Raw genomic sequence first — 19,484 nt, forward strand, 5'->3', positions numbered from 1 at the left:
TATGTCTCCTGTGCCTACCCAGAACATCTTTGGCTGAGCTGCAGTGACTTCTCCATTGTTCCCTTGCTGGCCTTTTCCCTGCTCCCTTTCCCAGTCATCTTCGGAGAATCTGTGCTCATCTTCTTTACCCCATGCTATGACCCCATCTCCCTCTCCTCCAGCCATTGCACTGGTAGCAATGCTCACTCCTTGTGAGCGTTGTGTTTAGATTTCTCCCTGTAAAAAAAGTGGGTATTTATAAAAACAAGCAAAAGAAACAAAATAAAAGCGGCTTTTGGTGTGATTTATGCCTTGATTGTTATTAAAAATAACAACAACAACAATAATAACAATCAAAATATTAATAAGCATACACATGAACACATGAAACTGCCCCATACTGAATCAGACAACTGGCCCATCAAAGTCAGTATCGTCTACTCAGACTGGAACAGCTCTTCAAGGTATTAGATGGATGTATTTCACATCCTCTACTGCCTGGTCCTTTTAGCTGGAGATGCTGGGGATTGAACCTGGCACCTTCTGTTTGCCTAGCAGATGCTCTGCTGCTGAACCCTGGTGCCATCCTTTACAGTATAATTCTTTTTAATAGTATTAAGAACATAAGAACATAAGAGAAACCATGTTGGATCAGGCCAATTGCCCATCCAGTCCAACACAGTGGCCACAAGACCAGGTGCCATCAGGAGGCCCACCAGTGGGGCCAGGACACTAGAAGCCCTCCCACTGTTGCCCCCTCAAAAGCACTAAGAATACAGAGCATCTCTTGTCCCAACTTTTCTATCTCTAAATGAAGAAATATGAAAAGTGATTTATTTCTTCTATGAAATCTGCCAGAGCCCTCTTAATCCTGTTGTCTACAGGAATTGCTGTAGGATTGCCAACTTCTAGGTGGGGCCTGGAATTATAACTGGTGTCCACCCTACAGAGACTCTGTGGATTCCAAGTGAAGCTCCCCCCCCCCTCAAATTCCGTCTGGCCAGGCATTAACCCCAAACTTCCAAGAATTTCCCAGGCCAAGTTGACAACCCTGAATCATCCTTTTATTTTCTTTCTTCCAGGGCAAACTGGGAGACCAGGGCTGCAGAGGACTTCCTGGCCCTGCTGTGAGTATGATGTCTGCAATCATCTGAGTCCTGTACTACATCAGGCCTGGCCTGATCCTGCCATGACTTACTCCCCCCTCCCTGTGGCCTCAGCAGGTATCAGCAGGAGTACCCCCTGCTACTACTCCTCTCTTGGCAGTCTCTTTGGCCATTTCCAAATGGGTTATCTGCTCCCAGTTCAGTGCTTTGGGGGAAGTGGTTTTTCTACCACCCCTGCTTCCCCACAGCATTCTGTTACATTTATGTACCTCCTCGGGTGTCTCCAGCTTTTCTGCAGTCTTTCTCAAGACTTACTTTGCTCCAAGTTTTGGGAAAGATCGCAGTAAAGTCTAGATGGCTGCTGTGTGGGTGGGTAAGTTCGGAGCTTCTGGCCCACATGGTAGCCATTTCCCCTGACCCTGCTTTTCTGCGATTCTTATTTTCACCACTTATGTGCCCAGGCTGTGTCAGGTCTGTTTCTCTTTTCTGCATGTGTTTTGCTCCCTCTAGTGGCCATGTTGATATTTCATCACTGTACTCTGGTTTATTTCCATGCACTTTTAAAGTTCTTGGGGGGGAAACGGTGACACAGCAATGTGATATCAAAGCAACTGCTAGAGGGAGCCAAACATATGCAAAAAAAGAAAGAAAAATGACACAATATGGCACAAAAGCAACAAAATAACATATGTGGGAAAGCCTTCCTCTCTGCAGCAGCCATTTCTTCCCCACACTATGGGGAGGGGGCTTTTTAAACATTAGTACTAGAATATCGTTATATTGATATACTGGTGTAACAGAGGTGTCAGGGGTTTTTTTTAAAGGAAGTATCTAGCCCCTTCTTTGCTGAAATATAAGGGAAAAGGCATATCTTTGTAAGGGAAGGAGATTGAGATTTTTTAAATGAAAGCTGGGGATTCTGAGAACCTGCCACACCTATAGTTACAGTGGTATATCAGTTTAACAATATTTGAGCCCAGACTTGGATAGCCTAGGCAGGCCTGGTCCCGGCAGGTCTCGGAAGCTAAACAGAGCTAACCCTGGCAAGTTACAGAAAACCTGGACCAGGCATTGCAAGCTGTGACTGGATGGCTTAAACTGAGCCAACTGAAGCTGAATCCGATGAAGACAGAGGTCCTTTGCCTAAGTCGTGGCACTCTGGGCAGGGGGATTCCCCTACCAACTTTTGACAGTGCGCACAAGGTCAGAAGTTTGGGGGTGCTACTGGAGTCCTCCCTCACAACAGAGGCCCAAATAGCAGCAACTGCAAAATCCACCTTTTCCCATCTTTGGCAGGCAAAACAGTTGGTTCCTTTCCTTGATTGTAGTGACCTGGCAACTGTGATCACCTCAAGATTGGACTACTGTAATGCCCTCTACATGGGGCTGCCTTTGTCACGAACCCGGAAACTACAGTTAGTGCAGAACGTGGCAGCCAGGCTGTTAATGGGGTTGCCCAGGTGGGAGCACATACAGCCGGCACTGCAAGAGCTGCACTGGCTGCCAATAGTATACCGGATTCGCTACAAGGTGCTGGTTATTACCTTTAAAGACCTTTATGGCCGAGGACCTGCGAACCTGAGGGACTGTCTGTCCCCACATATTCCCTAGAGGGTACTAAGTTCGGGAACTCAGCATCTTTCAGTGATCCCTGGGCCGAGAGAGACGAGGCTGATGGCTACCAGGGATGGTGCCTTCCCAGTAGCAGCCCTCTACTGGTGGAACAAGCTGCTGGAGGAGGTTAGAGCCTTGCGGACCTCACCCAATTCCACAAGGCTTGTAAGACCATGCTTTTCTGGCTTGCTTTCGGCTGACTTTGAGACTTGTAACAGCGGGAGGGATCCAGGGAATACTGACGTCATCGAACTTGAATAATATCAGAATTAGCACCAACTGTTTTGAAATTGTTTTAAATTTAATTGATTTTATTATGATGATGCACTGTTTTATGATGATTGCTGTAAGCTGCCCTGAGCCTGCCTCAGCAGGGAGGGTGGGGTATAAATTTAATAAAACCTAAAACCAAAACCTAAGTATTGGGATGGGAGACCTCCAAGGAATACCAGCATCAGGAGTAGTGTTCTCTCAAAGGTGAGTTAGTGTGAGCTAGTTCACAGTTTTTTAGCCCCCAGCTCCCACATTTTGGTCTTGGCTCAAAAAAAATGGCCCCAGAGCAAACAAAGTTATGCAATAGCTCACAACTTTAATGCCAGTAGCTCACAAGACTCCACAGCTTAGAAGGAGGCAGAGGCAGGCTATCAAGCCAGCTCTCTGAATGTCCTCTGTGCCTCATTAGGAGGTGCCAGAGGTCACCATGACTTCCAGGCATGCCTGTATGCGCGCGTGCGCACACACATGCACACAATACAAAAAAAGTAGTAACAGTATTCGAGTGCAGATTTTTTTTTCTAAATTGCAAAGTGACCCAAGGGTGGATTATGTGGCCATTTGTGGGGGACTGAAGCAGGGAAAACTGCCCTGTGGAAGCCCTGTTGCTGCTGTGCTTTATTATTTGTTAATGTGATTTATAGCCTACCTTTCTCACCAAGACTCAAGGTGGATTATCCCCTGGCTTCTTTGTCGATTGAGTCCTGGGGTATAGGATAACAATCTCGGAAACCGTGGTACATAGAACAAACACGGATTCATAAATACCTAGCTTTTAAAAATCCAGCTTAAAAGACCAGGTAATTGCATAGTGGAGAAGAAAAATGCCTTCCAAAGGTTAGCAGCACAGAACCAATTTAAAAGGATAAAATCAAGAAATGCGATGAAGTCACCATAAATTGATGCAAAATGGGTTCCATGACAAACAACTCCAGGTGCAGATTGCCTCAAGGAAAGGCCTCTGGGCTGATTTTTTTACCTCTGTCTAAAAACTTAGTCAGCTTGGGGCCAGGTGATTTTTATAAGGATTGGGTGTTCCAAGTCGAGGTGCCATAGCTTACGAGACCCTCTGCCTCACAGCCACACCCTTCTCTTTCGTTACTCTTTAGGGTCTTCGTGGTGTAGATGGACAAATTGGCGCCCGAGGAAAATCCGGGCCAATGGGAGTGGTGGGGCCTCTTGGCCCTGTGGGAACTGCTGGTTTAGCTGGGTACCCGGTGAGTAGATATACATTCTTTATTGTTTGGGAGGCACCTTAATTTGGAGTCTGGCTTCAAGATCAGGTTCAGAGGTTTAGCGGGTTGATGTACAATTGGAACCCTGTAACCAGCAAGTGGTGGAGGGCAAGGGATGCACAAGCAGGCCACCTAGGAAGCAAGATGCAAATCACATAGTAAATATTAGGGTTTGTAGAATCTTTCGGGATCAAGTGCCGTGTTCTACTGGAGAAAGTTTTCCTTCCAGACATTTTGTTCTCAGCTGCAGAGAACAGCTGCGGAGAACATCCTCAGTGGCGTTGCAACTGGAGCAGGCTCTCTGACCTTCTTGGCTGCATCAATGCACAGCAGCCAAGAAGGTCAGAGAGCCTGCTCCGGCTGCAATGCCACTGAGGATGTTCTCCGCAGCTGAGAACAAAACGTCTGGAAGGAAAACTTTCTCCAGTAGAACACGGCACTTGATCCCGAAAGATTCTACAAACCCTAATGATGTTACCAGCCGTGAAAACCTGAAATCTTTGATAACATAGTAAATATTTATATAAAAGCCAACTCTTGTCTCTCTTTGGTAGAATTAAAGGATAGATTCCTATGAGAAGAGCCCTGCTGGATCAGACCAAAGGTCCATTTAGTTTCCTACAGTGACCACACAGCTACTTCCAGGGACTCTGTAAGCAGAGCATGAACAGAAGCATCCTCATGCTTCTGGCCCCCTCCCAGCATTACTCTACCCATGTGCTTCACAACAGACATCAGGGCTTTTTTTAAGCAGGAACACACAGGAACAAAGTTCCAGCTGACTTGGCATCAGGGGGTGTGGCCTAACATGCAAATGAGTTTCTGCTGGGCATTTGCTACAAAAAAAGCCCTGTGTGAAACAAAGGTGACATCAGGGGGTGTGTCCTCACATGCAAATAAGTTCCTGCTGGGCATTTTCTATTAAAAAGCCCTGTGTGAAACAATGGTGGCATCAGGGGTGTGGCCTAATATGCAAATGAGTTCCTGCTGGGCTTTTTCTTTAAAAAAGAGTCCTGTCAGGCATCATTTTTGTTCTGTTTCCTGCTATGTCCCCACTTAATTTAGCATTTCATGTTCCGCTGCTGCTCCAGAACTGTCTCTCTCTTCCCTCCTCATCCCCTGGGCTACCTGTGCTAATATCATATATTTTAAATTTGCATTAATCTAAATTATGATTCTGCATAGATGCTCCACAGTTGGGGATGCAGAATTAGAACCCCCCCCAGTTCACCCAGTGAAAGTAGGTGAAAACTATCCATCCTTTTAGCTATCCTTACCACGGGAACAATGAGATGGTTTCAAGCAAATTGTGAAAAAAGAGGACAGTTGAGAGCTGGTGATGACTTTGGTGGAGGGCCTTGTCGCATAGTAAGGAGTCAGCTCTGACGTCCCCCTTGCTGCCCTCTGGAACCAGCTGTGTGTGGCTGGCAAGTGATAAAAGGCATGTTGTCATTCAGTTTTCCAAGGTGGGATGCAAGAGCACAGCCTCACAGAGAGAGGCTATGAATTTTGAAAAATGATTTTTTTAAACAAAGAAAGCATTAATATACATTAATATGCTCAGCAGCTGCACAAAAGGAGAAAATACACACATTGCTCCATGGCTCTGAAACTACTGCTAGCTATCTGTAAATGCCCATTGCTTTTAAGGATGCTTAAAAGACCCTCCACACCTGAATTTCTCCTTCAGTATGAGGGGTATGCAGGAACTCCTTTGCATTTTAGGCCACACACCCCCTGATGTAGCCAATCCTCCTGGAGCTTACAGTAGGCCCTGTACTAAGAGCCCTGTAAGCTCTTGGAAGACTGGCTCCATCAGGGGTGTGTGGCCTAAAATGCAAAGGGGCTCCTGCTGTAAAAGAAGCCCTGGGGTATGGAATTTCCTGATTGTATTTATGGAACAGGCACCAAAAGGGATAATAATCTGCCATTCCACCATTCCTTTTATTATTATTATTACTATTTCCAGACTTTGTCCAGACCAATGTGCAGTTAGTTGCATCAGTGTTCCGTATTGGGCTGTGACTCAATCTTTGTATGCATATATAAATGCATGCACATCAGTAACCTATATGACAGAAAAATTATGCTAACTGAAAAACACTGTAAATGGTGCGTGAACCAATTACAACATTAATTCCCCAAGTTAATCAGGAATATATATGTGAACATATGAAGCTGCCTTATACTGAATCAGACCCTTGGTCCATCAAAGTCAGTATTGTCTTCTCAGACTGGCAGCGGCTCTCCAGGGTCTCAAGCTGAGGTTTTTCACACCTATTTGCCTGGACCCTTTTTTGGAGATGCCGGGGATTGAACCTGGGACCTTCTGCTTCCCAAGCAGATGCTCTACCACTGAGCCACCATCCCTCCCATACACCATCCCTCCCATCCATCCCATACAGCGGAATATAAATCAGAGTGAGCCTACCATGTAATGGAGGAATATGCATAGTTTTAACTGTCATTTGCATCTTCTCTTACAGGGAAGAGAAGGTCCAGTAGGATCTGAAGGGCCATTAGGGGAGAAAGGAGAGAAGGTGAGGATCAGAGCTGGAGAAGAATTCCACCTTGACCACTCCACCAGGAATCTTGGTGTTATACATTAATTCATACAACACCATCAGTGTCCATGGGTGAAAACACAAGAGTCCTGAGTCAAAGGACCTTACAATCTTAAGATTTTACTTAGCAAAAGTTTAAAAGCATTTGGGTGAGAGCCGGGGGGGGAGGGGACACTTTGGATGTGTTCATTGAGAAATCCTGAAGAATGCTTTTCTGTAATGCAATCTGAAAAACCACTGCTGGGTTGGAAACTCATCTTTAATTGGCCAAGACTTGTTGCACTGTTGAATGCCTTCCTTTCTTTAGGGTGAATCCGGAGATCCTGGTGGAACTGGTGTCAGAGGGCTGGATGGAGAGCAGGTATGGGGAAAGCTAGAGCTGTGTTCCTTCTGCTTTCTCTTTCTTTGGATTTCCAGTAAAGCCTGTCTAAATTATTATTGGCATCTTCCTCTTCCTTCCATTCAGGAAGATTTGGTCTGCCCCTGAGGCATCACTTGGGCACTCTCTGTGTGTGTATTTAAATCAAGTTTCTAAGAACAGCGTGAGACTGTTAATGCTTTTTCTCCCATAGGGTCCCCCAGGGCTACCTGGAAGGGAAGGTCAATCAGGATCAAAAGGGGAACAGGTCAGTGATTCACAAAAGAGCTTTGTACAGACAGGTCACACTGCTCTTTTCTGGGTTCATTGCAAGTAGGAACAGGTGCAGGTCACATCTAGATTTGGGAACCTAAAATTCAGGGTGTGTGTTTTTGTGCGTTTGCTTTGCTATAGGCAGAAACCTGGCAAAAGCTCCCCCATTCACCAAATCTGCTGTTCCCCTGGTAGCTCTTGTGGACCCAGTTTTCCAAATGCAAGTCTCTCCTTTAAGGCTAATGACTGTGATACAAAGTAGTGAAAATCTTCACTGACAAGGATGGGTAAATCAATAGAATGCTCCTCCTTTTGGTATTTTGCTTTGTCTTGGATGCAGAGTTTAAAGGTAGTGGAACCAATGAAGTGTACAGTCTTTCTCATCTCCTGCTTATCTCTCACCTGGCATCTAAGGCTAGAAAGTCAAGATACCTGATGAGCAACTGCAGGGAGAGTTCCAGAACTGGGGTGCTACCGCAGATAAGGCTCTGCTCCTGGCTAATCACTTGCCAAACCTCTGAGTGTGGGAGCCCCCAGAGCAGGGCCCAGGACTGGATCTGGGGGGGGGGGGGCAGAGGGGGTAGCTGGCCCGCAGTGCCGCCTGAGAGGAGCGCCAAATTGGGTGCTCCCGGGAGGATGGGAGAAGCAAGCCAGCAGATGGGGAGGTAGATTGGGGGTGCAGAGCTGGTTTCCCGCCTCTCCGCCTTCCAAAGAGGAGGTGAAAGGAGCTGATCTGCCTCCCTCAGGCTGGCGGGGTCTTAGATCGGCTCCTTTTACCTCCTCTCTGCAAGGCAGAGTGTTGGGGAAAAGAGCCTCCTGCTTTCGATCTTCCTCCCCTCCCAATGGGCAGTCCCTGGGCCCCGGGGGTGTTTAAATGGGGAGGGGGAGGCAGGTCGCTTACCTTTGCTCTCTCCCTGCAAGATGGGTAGGCGGTAAAGGCAAGTCCGGGCTTCCCTGCCCATGTAAGCACCCCACAGGGTGTTTAAATGGGGAGGGGAAGGCAGATCGCTTGCCTTTGCCCTCTCCCTGCAAGGCGGGGAGCCCCACAGGGTGTTTACATGGGGAGGGGAAGGCAGATCGCTTGCCTTTGCCCTCTCCCTGCAAGGCGGGGAGCCCCACAGGGTGTTTACATGGGGAGGGGAAGGCAGATCGCTTGCCTTTGCCCTCTCCCTGCAAGGCGGGGAGCCCCACAGGGTGTTTACATGGGGAGGGGAAGGCAGATCGCTTGCCTTTGCCCTCTCCCTGCAAGGCGGGGAGCCCCACAGGGTGTTTACATGGGGAGGGGAAGGCAGATCGCTTGCCTTTGCCCTCTCCCTGCAAGGCGGGGAGCCCCACAGGGTGTTTACATGGGGAGGGGAAGGCAGATCGCTTGCCTTTGCCCTCTCCCTGCAAGGCGGGGAGCCCCACAGGGTGTTTACATGGGGAGGGGAAGGCAGATCGCTTGCCTTTGCCCTCTCCCTGCAAGGCGGGGAGCCCCACAGGGTGTTTACATGGGGAGGGGAAGGCAGATCGCTTGCCTTTGCCCTCTCCCTGCAAGGCGGGGAGCCCCACAGGGTGTTTACATGGGGAGGGGAAGGCAGATCGCTTGCCTTTGCCCTCTCCCTGCAAGGCGGGGAGCCCCACAGGGTGTTTACATGGGGAGGGGAAGGCAGATCGCTTGCCTTTGCCCTCTCCCTGCAAGGCGGGGAGCCCCACAGGGTGTTTACATGGGGAGGGGAAGGCAGATCGCTTGCCTTTGCCCTCTCCCTGCAAGGCGGGGAGCCCCACAGGGTGTTTACATGGGGAGGGGAAGGCAGATCGCTTGCCTTTGCCCTCTCCCTGCAAGGCGGGGAGCCCCATAGGGTGTTTACATGGGGAGGGGGAGGCAGATCACCTGCCTCCCATTTTTTGAGTGGGGGTGCCATTTTTTGGTCTTGCACCCCCCCCCCCCCCAAAAAAAATGTAGATCCGGCCCCGGCAGGGTCTCTACAGGAGAACATAGCTGGCAGACAAGTTCATAATAGAACATGTTACATGAGTCCTTGATTCTTTAGGGAAAGGTTGCCCAATGAGTGCCCACCAATACTCCCCCTGGTGCCTGCTAGGCTTTTAAGCAAGTGGAAGAGTCCACTGTGTGGCAGGGCTTATTATTGGCTGCCCTCGTTCAAATGAAAGGGGTTTTCGGGCAGCCACTGGAAGACCATGAGGACTGATAAGCACCTGGGATTTCTTTAGTCAGTGTGTGTTTCCATTCCATTCTTCAGCTTCATGTGTCCAGTGTGGTGCCATGTGATTCTTTTGCAAAGCAAGGGAGGGAACCATTTTGTTTGGCTTCATCTCATGTGGCCACCATTTTGGATGGCACTCACCATCCCTGCCCAGAATTCCAGAGGCGTCCATGTCCTTTAAAAGGTTAAGGATTCCTGGTTCAGGGTTTTAGCCTCAGCCAAATGTCATGCAGTGGGACTCCATTCCTTTAGTTTCCCAACATCCCTAGTCTGGGATCCTTTCAGAAGCCAGGATCGTGTGATTTACAACTACAGGTGGGTGTTGCCTTAATCAAAAATGGCCTGAACCAATTTTGCAATGACTTTATTTTCCTTTCCAGGGCAATAAAGGACCACCCGGGAATCCAGGTGTCCAAGGAAGCCTTGGAGAGGTGGGAGAGAAGGGGCTGAAAGGGCAGCTTGGGAGATCTGGAGAGTCGGGGCCGGAGGTACCTGCACGACATTATTGCAAGGGGGTCTGAGAATGGAGAGTGAGGCTAAGTAAATGGGGTGTCCCATAGTGTGTTCCAATATGGGCTTGCTGAGAACTTTGAACAGGACTCGGCATTAGCTGCAGGCTTCTAGAGACCTAAGGATGTGCTTCTTCTCTTCAGGGTGATGATGGAGATCCTGGGGATCTTGGAGAGCCAGGGCCCAAGGGTGAAAAGGTACAGAAGAGCTGTCCTCATGGTTGTTTTCCTATAACACCACTTGAAATGCTTGCGTGACTTTGGAATTATTTGGCTGTTTTTTTAATGATAAGAACCTTCCGGAGCATAACGAGCCCACCTGTGTATATGGGAGGGCTGAGTGGAAACTATAATGAACTTCATCCCCCGCATCATGCTCTCCCCTTGATATTTTAGCAGTTTTTTTGGACAAGGGTAGAAAATAACCAGAATATGTTTGTGTGTTTCGGGTGAGGGCAGGGTGCATTGCCCTTGCTCTGATAGGACTTTATGATGTCATCAGAAAAGACTGTGTTGGAATAAATTTGATCGTCTTTAAGGTGTCATTGGACTCCCAGGATCTAGTTTAACTTTTTAAATACATACTAAATGGGGAGTGGAGCAGGGAGTGTGGGGACCCAGTGCTACAAACCAATTCGTCTATCAGAAACCCAAGTCAACAAGTTTTAGGCATCCTTCAGGGATGCCCCTGGGGTGGTGCCAAATGGCTATCTTGAGAGAGAGAGTTCCAAAGCTTGGTAGAGGCTGCTGAGAAGGCTCTGCTTCTAGCAGAGGCCAGCTGATCTCAAATTTGGAGAATGATTCTTCTACTAACAATAGCTACCTGGGCTGAGTTTGATTTTGTTCTCCGGTATCCAGTTCATCTCTTTCTTTTTCTCTTGCTGGAGCAGGGCACAACTGGCTCCAGAGGCTCTTTTGGACTGCCTGGCTCTAGCGGAGCAACAGGAGAAGTTGGCAGAAAAGGACAGAAAGGACAAAAGGGCCAAGAAGGATTCCTGGCAAGTACTCTCAGTTCTGCTTGACCTGCAAACCCAGAGGCTAGCCTGACCTCATCATATCTCAGAAGTTAAGCCAGGGTCAGGACTTGGAAGGGAGACCACCAGGGAAGGCTCTGCAGAGGAAGGCAATGGCAAAGCATCTCTGCTCGTCATTTGCCTTTAAAGCCTCTTGCTGGGGTCACTGTAAGACCGTTTTCGCACACAGCTAACCTTGCAGTCACAATCCTGTTCCCTCCGCAGCATCCGGTCGGATTTCGCACCATCTGCACCGGAGTTACAAGAAGTGCTGCGGCTTTTGCGTAGCAAACGTAAACCGCCAAAACCCAGTTTTACAATTGCTACGCAGAAGCTGCAGCACTTCCTGTAACTCCGGCGCAGATGGTGGGAAATCCGACCGGATGCTGCGGAGGGAACAGGATTATGACTGCGAGGTAAGCTGTGTGTGAAAATGGTATAAGTTGGCTGCAATTCGGCAGCACTCCACACACACACGCACACACACGTGCACAAGCAGGGTCAGCCCGGATTAGTATTTGGATGGTAGACATCAAGGAAGTCCAGTGTTGCTGTGCAAAAGCAGGCAATGACAAATTACCTCTGAGCGTCTTTTGCCTTGAAAACCCTACCATGTCACCTACAATGTTAGCTGTGACCTAATTGCACTTCCCACCACTACCGCTTTCTTTTCTGCCTTGGGTTTTATGTAACTCGCCACTCTGGGCCTGGAGAAGCAGGAATATTGAACAAGTGAGAGGGTGCCTTTTATACAAATAGCCTTTGGAGTCCAGGAAGGCGGCTTCTGAATCATGCAAAAGCTCTGTTCCAGGCTTATCCAGTTAAAATAGTCATAAATAATACTTTACACACATATAGCACTTCTCATAATTTATTTTCTTTACAACCACCCTGTAAGATAGGTCAGTTTGGTGTACTGGTTATGTGTGTGGACTCTTATCTGGGAGGACCAGGTTTTATTCCCCACTCCTCCACTTGCACTTGCTGGAATGGCCTTGGGTCAGCCATAGCTCTCGCAGAGGTTGTCCTTGGAAAGGCAGCTGCTGTCAGAGCTCTCTCAGTCCCACCCACCTCACAGGGTGTTTGTTGGGGGGGGGGTGATGGGGGAAGGTAAAGGAGATTGTGAGCCGCTCTGAGACCCTGAGATTCAGAGTATAGAGTGGGATATAAATCCAATATCTTCTTCAGTATTATCCCAGTATTGTAGATTTGGGGAGGGGGGGCAGAGAAGCTTTCTTAAGGCTGCTTAATGAGGACATGGCAGAGGTGAGATTCAGAGCATAGACTTCTTGATTCGTAGCTCATTTTCCTAGCCATTATGCTATACCAGCTATTCATGGTACAACAGATCTCCATGTACAAGAAATTAGTTAATTACACTACTAGGCTCATATCTTTTCCTAGCCATGTATACTGTTTCAGGAAAAGGCAGAAGCAAACCATCAGCGTAGAGGGAGTACTGTACATTAAATCTATTAAGAGTAGCTAATTCTGATCTTGACAAAACACAGAAACAATTTTGGGGCTAGCCACTGCAGCGAACAGTGTGTATGTGTAATGCACAAATTAAAACCTAAAAGCAGCTGTTATCATGCACAGTGCAAAGCTAAGAAAGGTAATGATAATTGGTGATGAAAGGAGTACAAGGATATAGTCCTTCATAACTTTGAATTGATGACAAATGGGCTAGTGGTTTTCCAAGTGCAGCAGTCCCTGCTCAACTTGAATTCCATCACACATTTGCAGTATGCGAGTTATTCTTGGGCTGTACATAGGAGTGCAGTGTTTCCCGTTGAAGTGCAGTTGGAGGTTTTGCTACAATTTGAATAAAATATGTCTGCAGACAGCTAGAACCTAGCAAGGACTTTTCTCTCCACTAGGTGGCAGTGTCAGTTAGGCATCTGTACCTAGCTTTCCCACTTTGTGGGACTTTTCTGAGAACTCCAGGAACCAGAGCAGATTCTGTCTCCCATCTTCAGGGCTTCACCAGAAGGAAGTTTAACAATCCCCCTTCTCCTTCTCCTCCCTGGTTTTTTCCCCTCTACAGGGCCAAGCAGGAGTGATTGGAATGCCTGGAGTGGAAGGAGCCAGAGGACCAAAGGTAGGCCAGATGTCATTAAGGGTTTATAGCCCATCCCCTTCTTCAGCCATCCTATTTTTGCGGCCAGTGTAAGATCAGCAGCTTGAGCCCTTATTAAGTTATAGTCCATCCCCTTCTTCAGCCATCCTATTCTTGCGGCCAGTGTAAGATCAGCAGCTCTTGAACCCTTAGGTGGTTAAAAGATGATCAGAGCAATTCTTAAAGTTTCCTAAATTTTCCACGTATTGGGAGCAACTGGCTAGTCGTTGCTGGAAACTGTGGACCTTTGGGTCTGGTCCAGCAGAGGTCTTGTTCTTGTTCTCACCTACAACATTATTTGCTTATCTGTCTGCCAATTCTAGCATCTTTCCACACGTACTCAGTCACCTCCATTTCTTGCTCTCCACAAGGCATTCTGTCGATAATAATGTTTAAACAGATCTACCCTGTGGGGAGACAAGCTGTTTGTTTGTTTTTCAGGGTGAGAGAGGAATCTGGGGGCTTCCTGGAGCAGATGGTCCTGAAGGGCCAAAGGTAAAGAGTTAAAATTGACTTCTGATCCCAGTGGCTCTTTACGTCTTCCTTCTGCCTATTAGTCTTCTAATGAAGCTTTTAGTGGAACCAGGAGCAGCCAGATCATTTGCATTTCTGCATAAATACATTTAACATTATTTCTGTCCTTCATTCTCACCACATGGCCCCCCACCAAGTCAGCTTGCAACATATGGTGCCATATGACAGGGCCTTTTCTGTGGTGGCTCTGAGGTTTAGAATTCCATTCTCCAGAAGGAACTATCCCTCCAACTGTTCAGAAAGATGAGCAAATTGCTTCTTTTGTTTATGAGCCTGGGATAAGTCAGCTGGGAAGCTGATCTTACTCCTCTCCCCCTGTCTGGTGTCTGCCGTGCCATTTTTAAGTCTCTTTATCTGCTTGCTGGCGTCCTAACTGTGAGGCACTTCGATAGTGTGTGCAAGATGAAAAAAATAGTACAAATATTAGAAAAATAAAATAAATGGGGGGCACAGTTCCATAAAGAGTCACAATCACAGGAAAACCTCTATCCATGATAGCCATCTTCTGTCCACTGGTGGGGGCACTCAGATGAGAGCCTCAGATGAATATTTTTACCTTTGGGGGAGAGGCGTTTCAGGGTCATAGGCAGGAAAAGCGTATTGCTGAGACTTGCATGTCAGGTAGCAAAAATAGCTGGTATCTGCATGCTTTTCATTACAAAACCTTTGTTAATTTTTGTTATATTCATTATTATTCCCCCTTCATTTTTTTTTCTCAATTCCATTACTTTAACTGGGAAACCATAGATTTCAGGGTGATCCCTCCTGCTTGTTCCTGATGCCTTTCTCCTCCTTCTAACCTCCTCTTGGAACCTCTTCTGTTGCGAGCGCTGTTAGACTTTGCCGATTGGAACGGTTACATGTCTGGTTCACTCTTCTGGCCTCGTCTACCTGCAAGCAAATGAATAGTATTAGCTCTTGTTCCTCATTCATTTCCATCGCTATAGTGAATATATTAATGTTTTGAAATGAATGTACCCCCCACACATTTAACAGTCCCCACCTTTGTTCCCCTGCAGGGAAATCCAGGACCCAGTGGTATGATTGGACCAATTGGTATGCGTGGTATTGAGGTAAGGACAGAGCACTTAATATCTAAATCTTATTATTTCTGTCATTTGCATTCTTAATTTGGTTTCCCTGTGAGGCTTTTGCTGGAGTCACCATGACTGTGGGCCAACTAGACATGGTGGCATTCGTGAGTCTGTCCTGTGGAAGCTATCGCCATTTAAAAGTGATTTTTAAAATGTTACAAGGACCAGAACCTGATCGGGCTTGCAGCACAGCAGGCTGAGGCTGAGCAGGTGGTTGCTTTAAAAATTCCAGCAAGAAAATGTGAACAGTTAGGACAAGAAGCCAGCAAGCAGACAAAGAGACTTGTAAACCGTAGCCATGTAGAGATCAGACGTAGTTAGACAAGCTTGCCCACAATACCTGATCCCCTCGTCTGATGAAGTGAGCACATGAAAGCTTACGTTCTGAATAAAACTTGGTTGGTCTTAAAGGTGTAACATGACTCCTGTTCTGTTTTGAAGCTCTGTATGTTTCATGCATTGTTTTTCAGGGCTTCCCAGGAGAGACTGGTATGAGGGGAGACCATGGCCAGCAGGGGCCTTCAGTAAGTATTGAGCAGCATGCCTAGATGATGAATGTTCATTCAAAGGCACCTTCAACAGCCTGTATTTTGGATTTCACCCCCACCTCCTGGTTTCTGTACACAAACACCCAAAGACTACTGATATTCTGCTATAGAAGTATGCCAAATTCTGAAGCCAGAGAAAAGAAAGACATTGAGGACAAAGCAAAGTGGATTTCCTTATCCTTTATATTCTACAAATTACTATTTTATCAGAGTGTGGGAGTGGAACACCAAACTAACAGCATTTCCCATCATTCTCTGCGCTCTTCCCTGCCCCTCAAAACTGCTCTGCACAGCAAGAACATGAGGTTGTGCTTGGTACAGTCAAGAAGGCAAGGCAGCGATCCCTTTCCACAGCAGAAGATGTAAACATGAGTTTTGCGGTTTACCAAAAAAAATCAAATTGTGGAGCTTTTCTTTAGATGCCCCCACTGAGGCATGTATTAGTTCAAAATGCTTCAAGATGCATATGTGTGTGTTGGTGGAGGGGGGAGGAGTATTTAGTTGCACATATATCCTCTTCTTGCAGCCGGGCTGCCATTTCGTTCTGTTGCTAGTCTCTAGAACTATCCGTTTTCCAGACCAGGACCATGTTTGACATGCAAGCAATCTTTGCCATCCCCAGATGTAGCCTGGCAGCCACAGGCTGCAATTGCTGGGATTGCTGCAGCTAGAAGAAGCATTCCCTCAATTATGGAATTTGCTCCTAACCACAATTTCACTGATTTATTTGCAAAAATACATATCCCTATAATGTACTGTACATGTAATCATCTACATGAAACTTGCTTTCTTTTTTTAACCTGTTGCTCTTTCTTTATATCACTTTGATTCACTGCCATAGGAGGTGGTGGCAGCTACAAGCATAGACAGCTTCAAGAGGGAAATGGATAAACATATGGAGCAGAGGTCCATCAGTGGCTATTAGCCACAGCTTATTGTTGGAACTCTCGGTTTGGGCAGTGATGCTCTGTATTCTTGTGCTTGGAGGGGGAGCACAGTGGAAGGGCTTCTAGCCCCATTGGTGGACCTCTTGATGGCACTTGGGTTTTTTGGCCGCTGTGTGACACAGAGTGTTGGCCTGGATGGGCCATTGGCCTGGTCCAACATGGCTTCTCTTATGTTCTTGTGTTCTTATATCGATATACAGTGGGCCAACAGTACCCTCCTGTCTGTAAAATCATTTATTCATGCCAGATATAAACAAAGCAAGATAAATTTGTTTTGAGTTTTCCTGATTATATTTATGGAAGAGGTGATATCGCAGTAACTCTTGCTGAATGGGCATTGATGTGCATCTTCTCAAAAATTAAAAAAGAAAGGTGTGTTAACGCAACACTGGCCATGTACCTCAGTGTCTCCAGTCAAGTTATTTCTCTATTTGAAATAGTGCAATGACTGGGATGGTCTTGGGCAACAGTGCTGCCAGTGTTACAAGCAAAGATGGTGCATGTACTCTTTTACCACTGTTGATTGTCTAGCTAACTAGGTAACCCTAGCTAACTAGGTTGATTGTTTAGCTAACTAGGGGCACCCCAGACCTTCAGGGGCAAACCACACAGAGTGTGCAGTCTTTTCTGGTTGCTTTTTTGCATTTACAGGCCAACTGCTTCAGTTCCAACAGTCGCTGGCAGAAGTAACAGAAACACTTTTGTCTCTCTCATTTGTGCTTTGCAGGGTGCAATGGGCCCTGGGGGATTAAAGGGGGTGCCAGGACTCAGGGGCTTTGGTGGCCCAGAAGGATTCAAAGGGAATGTGGGCAAGAAAGGAGCAGTGGGACAGAAGGTAACTTTTTTTTAGCTCTTATGTACTATATTGGGGACCTGACCGGGGTGTCCCAGGCTATCCTGATCTCATCAGATCTTGGAATCTAAGCAGAGTCGGCCCTGGTTCACATTTGGATGGGAGACCACCAAGGAAGCACTGCGTTGCAAAGCAGATGCAGGCAATTACAAACCACCTCTGAATATCTCTTTGCCTTGAAAGTCTACAGGATTGCCGTAAGTCAGTTGTGACTTGAGAGAGCCAGTTTGGTGTAGTGGTTAACGGCGCAGACTCTTATCTGGGAGAACCGGGTTTGATTCCCCACTCCTCCACTTGCACCTGCTGGAATGGCCTTGAGTCAACCATAGCTCTGGCAGGAGTTGTCCTTAAAAGAGCAGGGCCCTGTGGAAGGCTCCCGCCTCCATGGGTTTGATTCCCCACTACTCCACTTACAGCTGCTGGAATGGCCTGGGGTCAGCCATAGCTCTCACAGGAGTTGTCCTTAAAAGAGCAGGGCCCTGTGGAAGGCTCCCGCCTCCATGGGTTTGATTCCCCACTTCTCCACTTACAGCTGCTGGAATGGCCTGGGGTCAGCCATAGCTCTCACAGGAGTTGTCCTTGAAAGGGCAGCTGCTGTGAGAGCCCTCTCAGCCCCACCCACCTCACAGGGTGTCTGTTGTGGGGGGAGAAGATATAGGAGAGTGTAAGCCACTCTGAATCTCTGATTCAAAGAGAAGGGCAGGGTATAAATCTGCAGTCGTCGTCTACCTTAGGGGCCGCTTCTCTCCACATGTTCCCCAGAGAGCACTAAGATCTAGCTCCCAAAGTCTTTTAAGGATCCCTGGACCAAAGGAGGCCAAACTGAAAGTAACGAGGGAGCAGGCCTTCTCTATAATGGCCCCCCACTGGTGGAATCAACTACCGGAGGAAGTGCGAGCCCTGCGGGACTTTAACCAGTTCCGCAGGGCTTGCAAAACCACCCTCTTTCTGCAAGCTTATAAGGAACCCTGAAAGCGACATCTAGCCATCGGAATATACCTATTGAATATAGCACCTTAATTTATTGTAGTTTTAAATTTTATGTAACTGTTTTTTAAATGTATTTATTAACTGTATTTTATAATTGTTTTATACAATGTCATGGTATACACCATGTCCTGTTAGCCGCCCTGAGCCTGCTTTGGCGGGGAGGGCGGGATATAAATAAAATTTATTATTATTATTATTATTATTATTGACAGCACTTCCCACTGCCAATGTCATGGTGGCTCTGGCTGCCTTAATACCTGCAGACGGGCCCATCTCATTGAACAAGAACTCGATGAGTGAGATTTCACCTAAGGAACAGTTACGTTCCTTGCTAGCTGAGAAGATCCATCCTTGGGAATAGGACATTTGCAAAAGTGGGGGAGAGAATCAGTTTGGACTCAGGGAGGGCCAGCCCTGCCACTAGGCAAACTAGGTGATTGCCTTGGGTGCCGAACTTCTGGGGGCACCAAATGGAACACCCCCATGTGACTTGGTGATGTTATCAATGTAGGCGGGTGCCAGACAGTCTAGGGCCAGCCCTGGACTCAGCTTTGCCCATTTCTCTGTGGCTGCACAGAGAGTGGCAAGTGGGGAGCTTTCCTTCTAAAGGTGAAGCCAGCTAAAACTCAGCTTTGGACTTGGTTGCCGAAGGAAACCTGCCAAGGGAATCCTTCCCCTCCCCATCCACATTCTTTAGCACGAACATTGTAACTCTTCCATGTTTAATTTGACAAGTTTGTTTTCTCTCTCATCAATTTCAGGGTCAACATGGGGCAGCTGGCAAAAAAGGAGTAACCGGGCTGGCTGGCGTTGGTGTGAGTGTGTTTTGCCTGCCGCGTTTTGTGTGCTCTTAGGGGAAAAAAAAAAAACATTCCACGAGATCTAGGCCAACAGAAGTTGTTCCTTTGTCTGAATGATACATGAAATTTGACTCTGAATTCTTTCCTAGGCGTACACTCAATCCCTTGTGGGGGCTTCTTCAGTGTATTTTCCCTCTTTACTCCTCTGTCTTTTACAGTAATAGTCTGTGCTTGATTTGGAATCAGCTCCACAATACCTGCGAGAATGCTCAGAAAGGAAAGATCGTTTGTTTTCTGAGCTCCACCCCCCCCTCCAATTGCTGTGCTTTGATGAGGGCAAGAGCAGGTGCATTAAATGCTGGGAGGGTGTGATTCCCCACTCCTCCACTTGCAGCTGCTGGAATGGCCTTGGGTCAGCCATAGCTCTCACAGGAGTTGTCCTTGAAAGGGCAGCTGCTGTGAGAGCCC

General features: G+C 47.3%; 1 protein-coding gene and 1 long non-coding RNA gene across 2 annotated transcripts; both read left to right on the plus strand.

Moving 5' to 3' along the window:
• The first annotated feature begins 2,759 nt into the window (after positions 1-2,759).
• LOC132580019 (collagen alpha-1(I) chain-like) lies at positions 2,760-11,140 on the plus strand. Its single transcript, XM_060250625.1, has 8 exons — positions 2,760-2,825; positions 4,082-4,189; positions 6,694-6,747; positions 7,079-7,132; positions 7,344-7,397; positions 9,990-10,097; positions 10,263-10,316; positions 11,009-11,140. The coding sequence occupies exons 1-8, from the start codon at positions 2,760-2,762 to the stop codon at positions 11,138-11,140; spliced, it is 630 nt and encodes a 209-aa protein (XP_060106608.1).
• Positions 11,141-13,177: 2,037 nt separating this feature from the next.
• LOC132580064 (uncharacterized) lies at positions 13,178-15,402 on the plus strand. The gene is made up of 4 exons (XR_009556026.1): positions 13,178-13,232; positions 13,692-13,745; positions 14,804-14,857; positions 15,349-15,402. It is a non-coding gene; the product is annotated as an uncharacterized LOC132580064 (long non-coding RNA).
• The last annotated feature ends 4,082 nt before the right edge of the window (positions 15,403-19,484 follow it).

Source organism: Heteronotia binoei, chromosome 12 (assembly GCF_032191835.1).
Source record: "Heteronotia binoei isolate CCM8104 ecotype False Entrance Well chromosome 12, APGP_CSIRO_Hbin_v1, whole genome shotgun sequence".
NCBI lineage: Eukaryota > Metazoa > Chordata > Lepidosauria > Squamata > Gekkonidae > Heteronotia > Heteronotia binoei.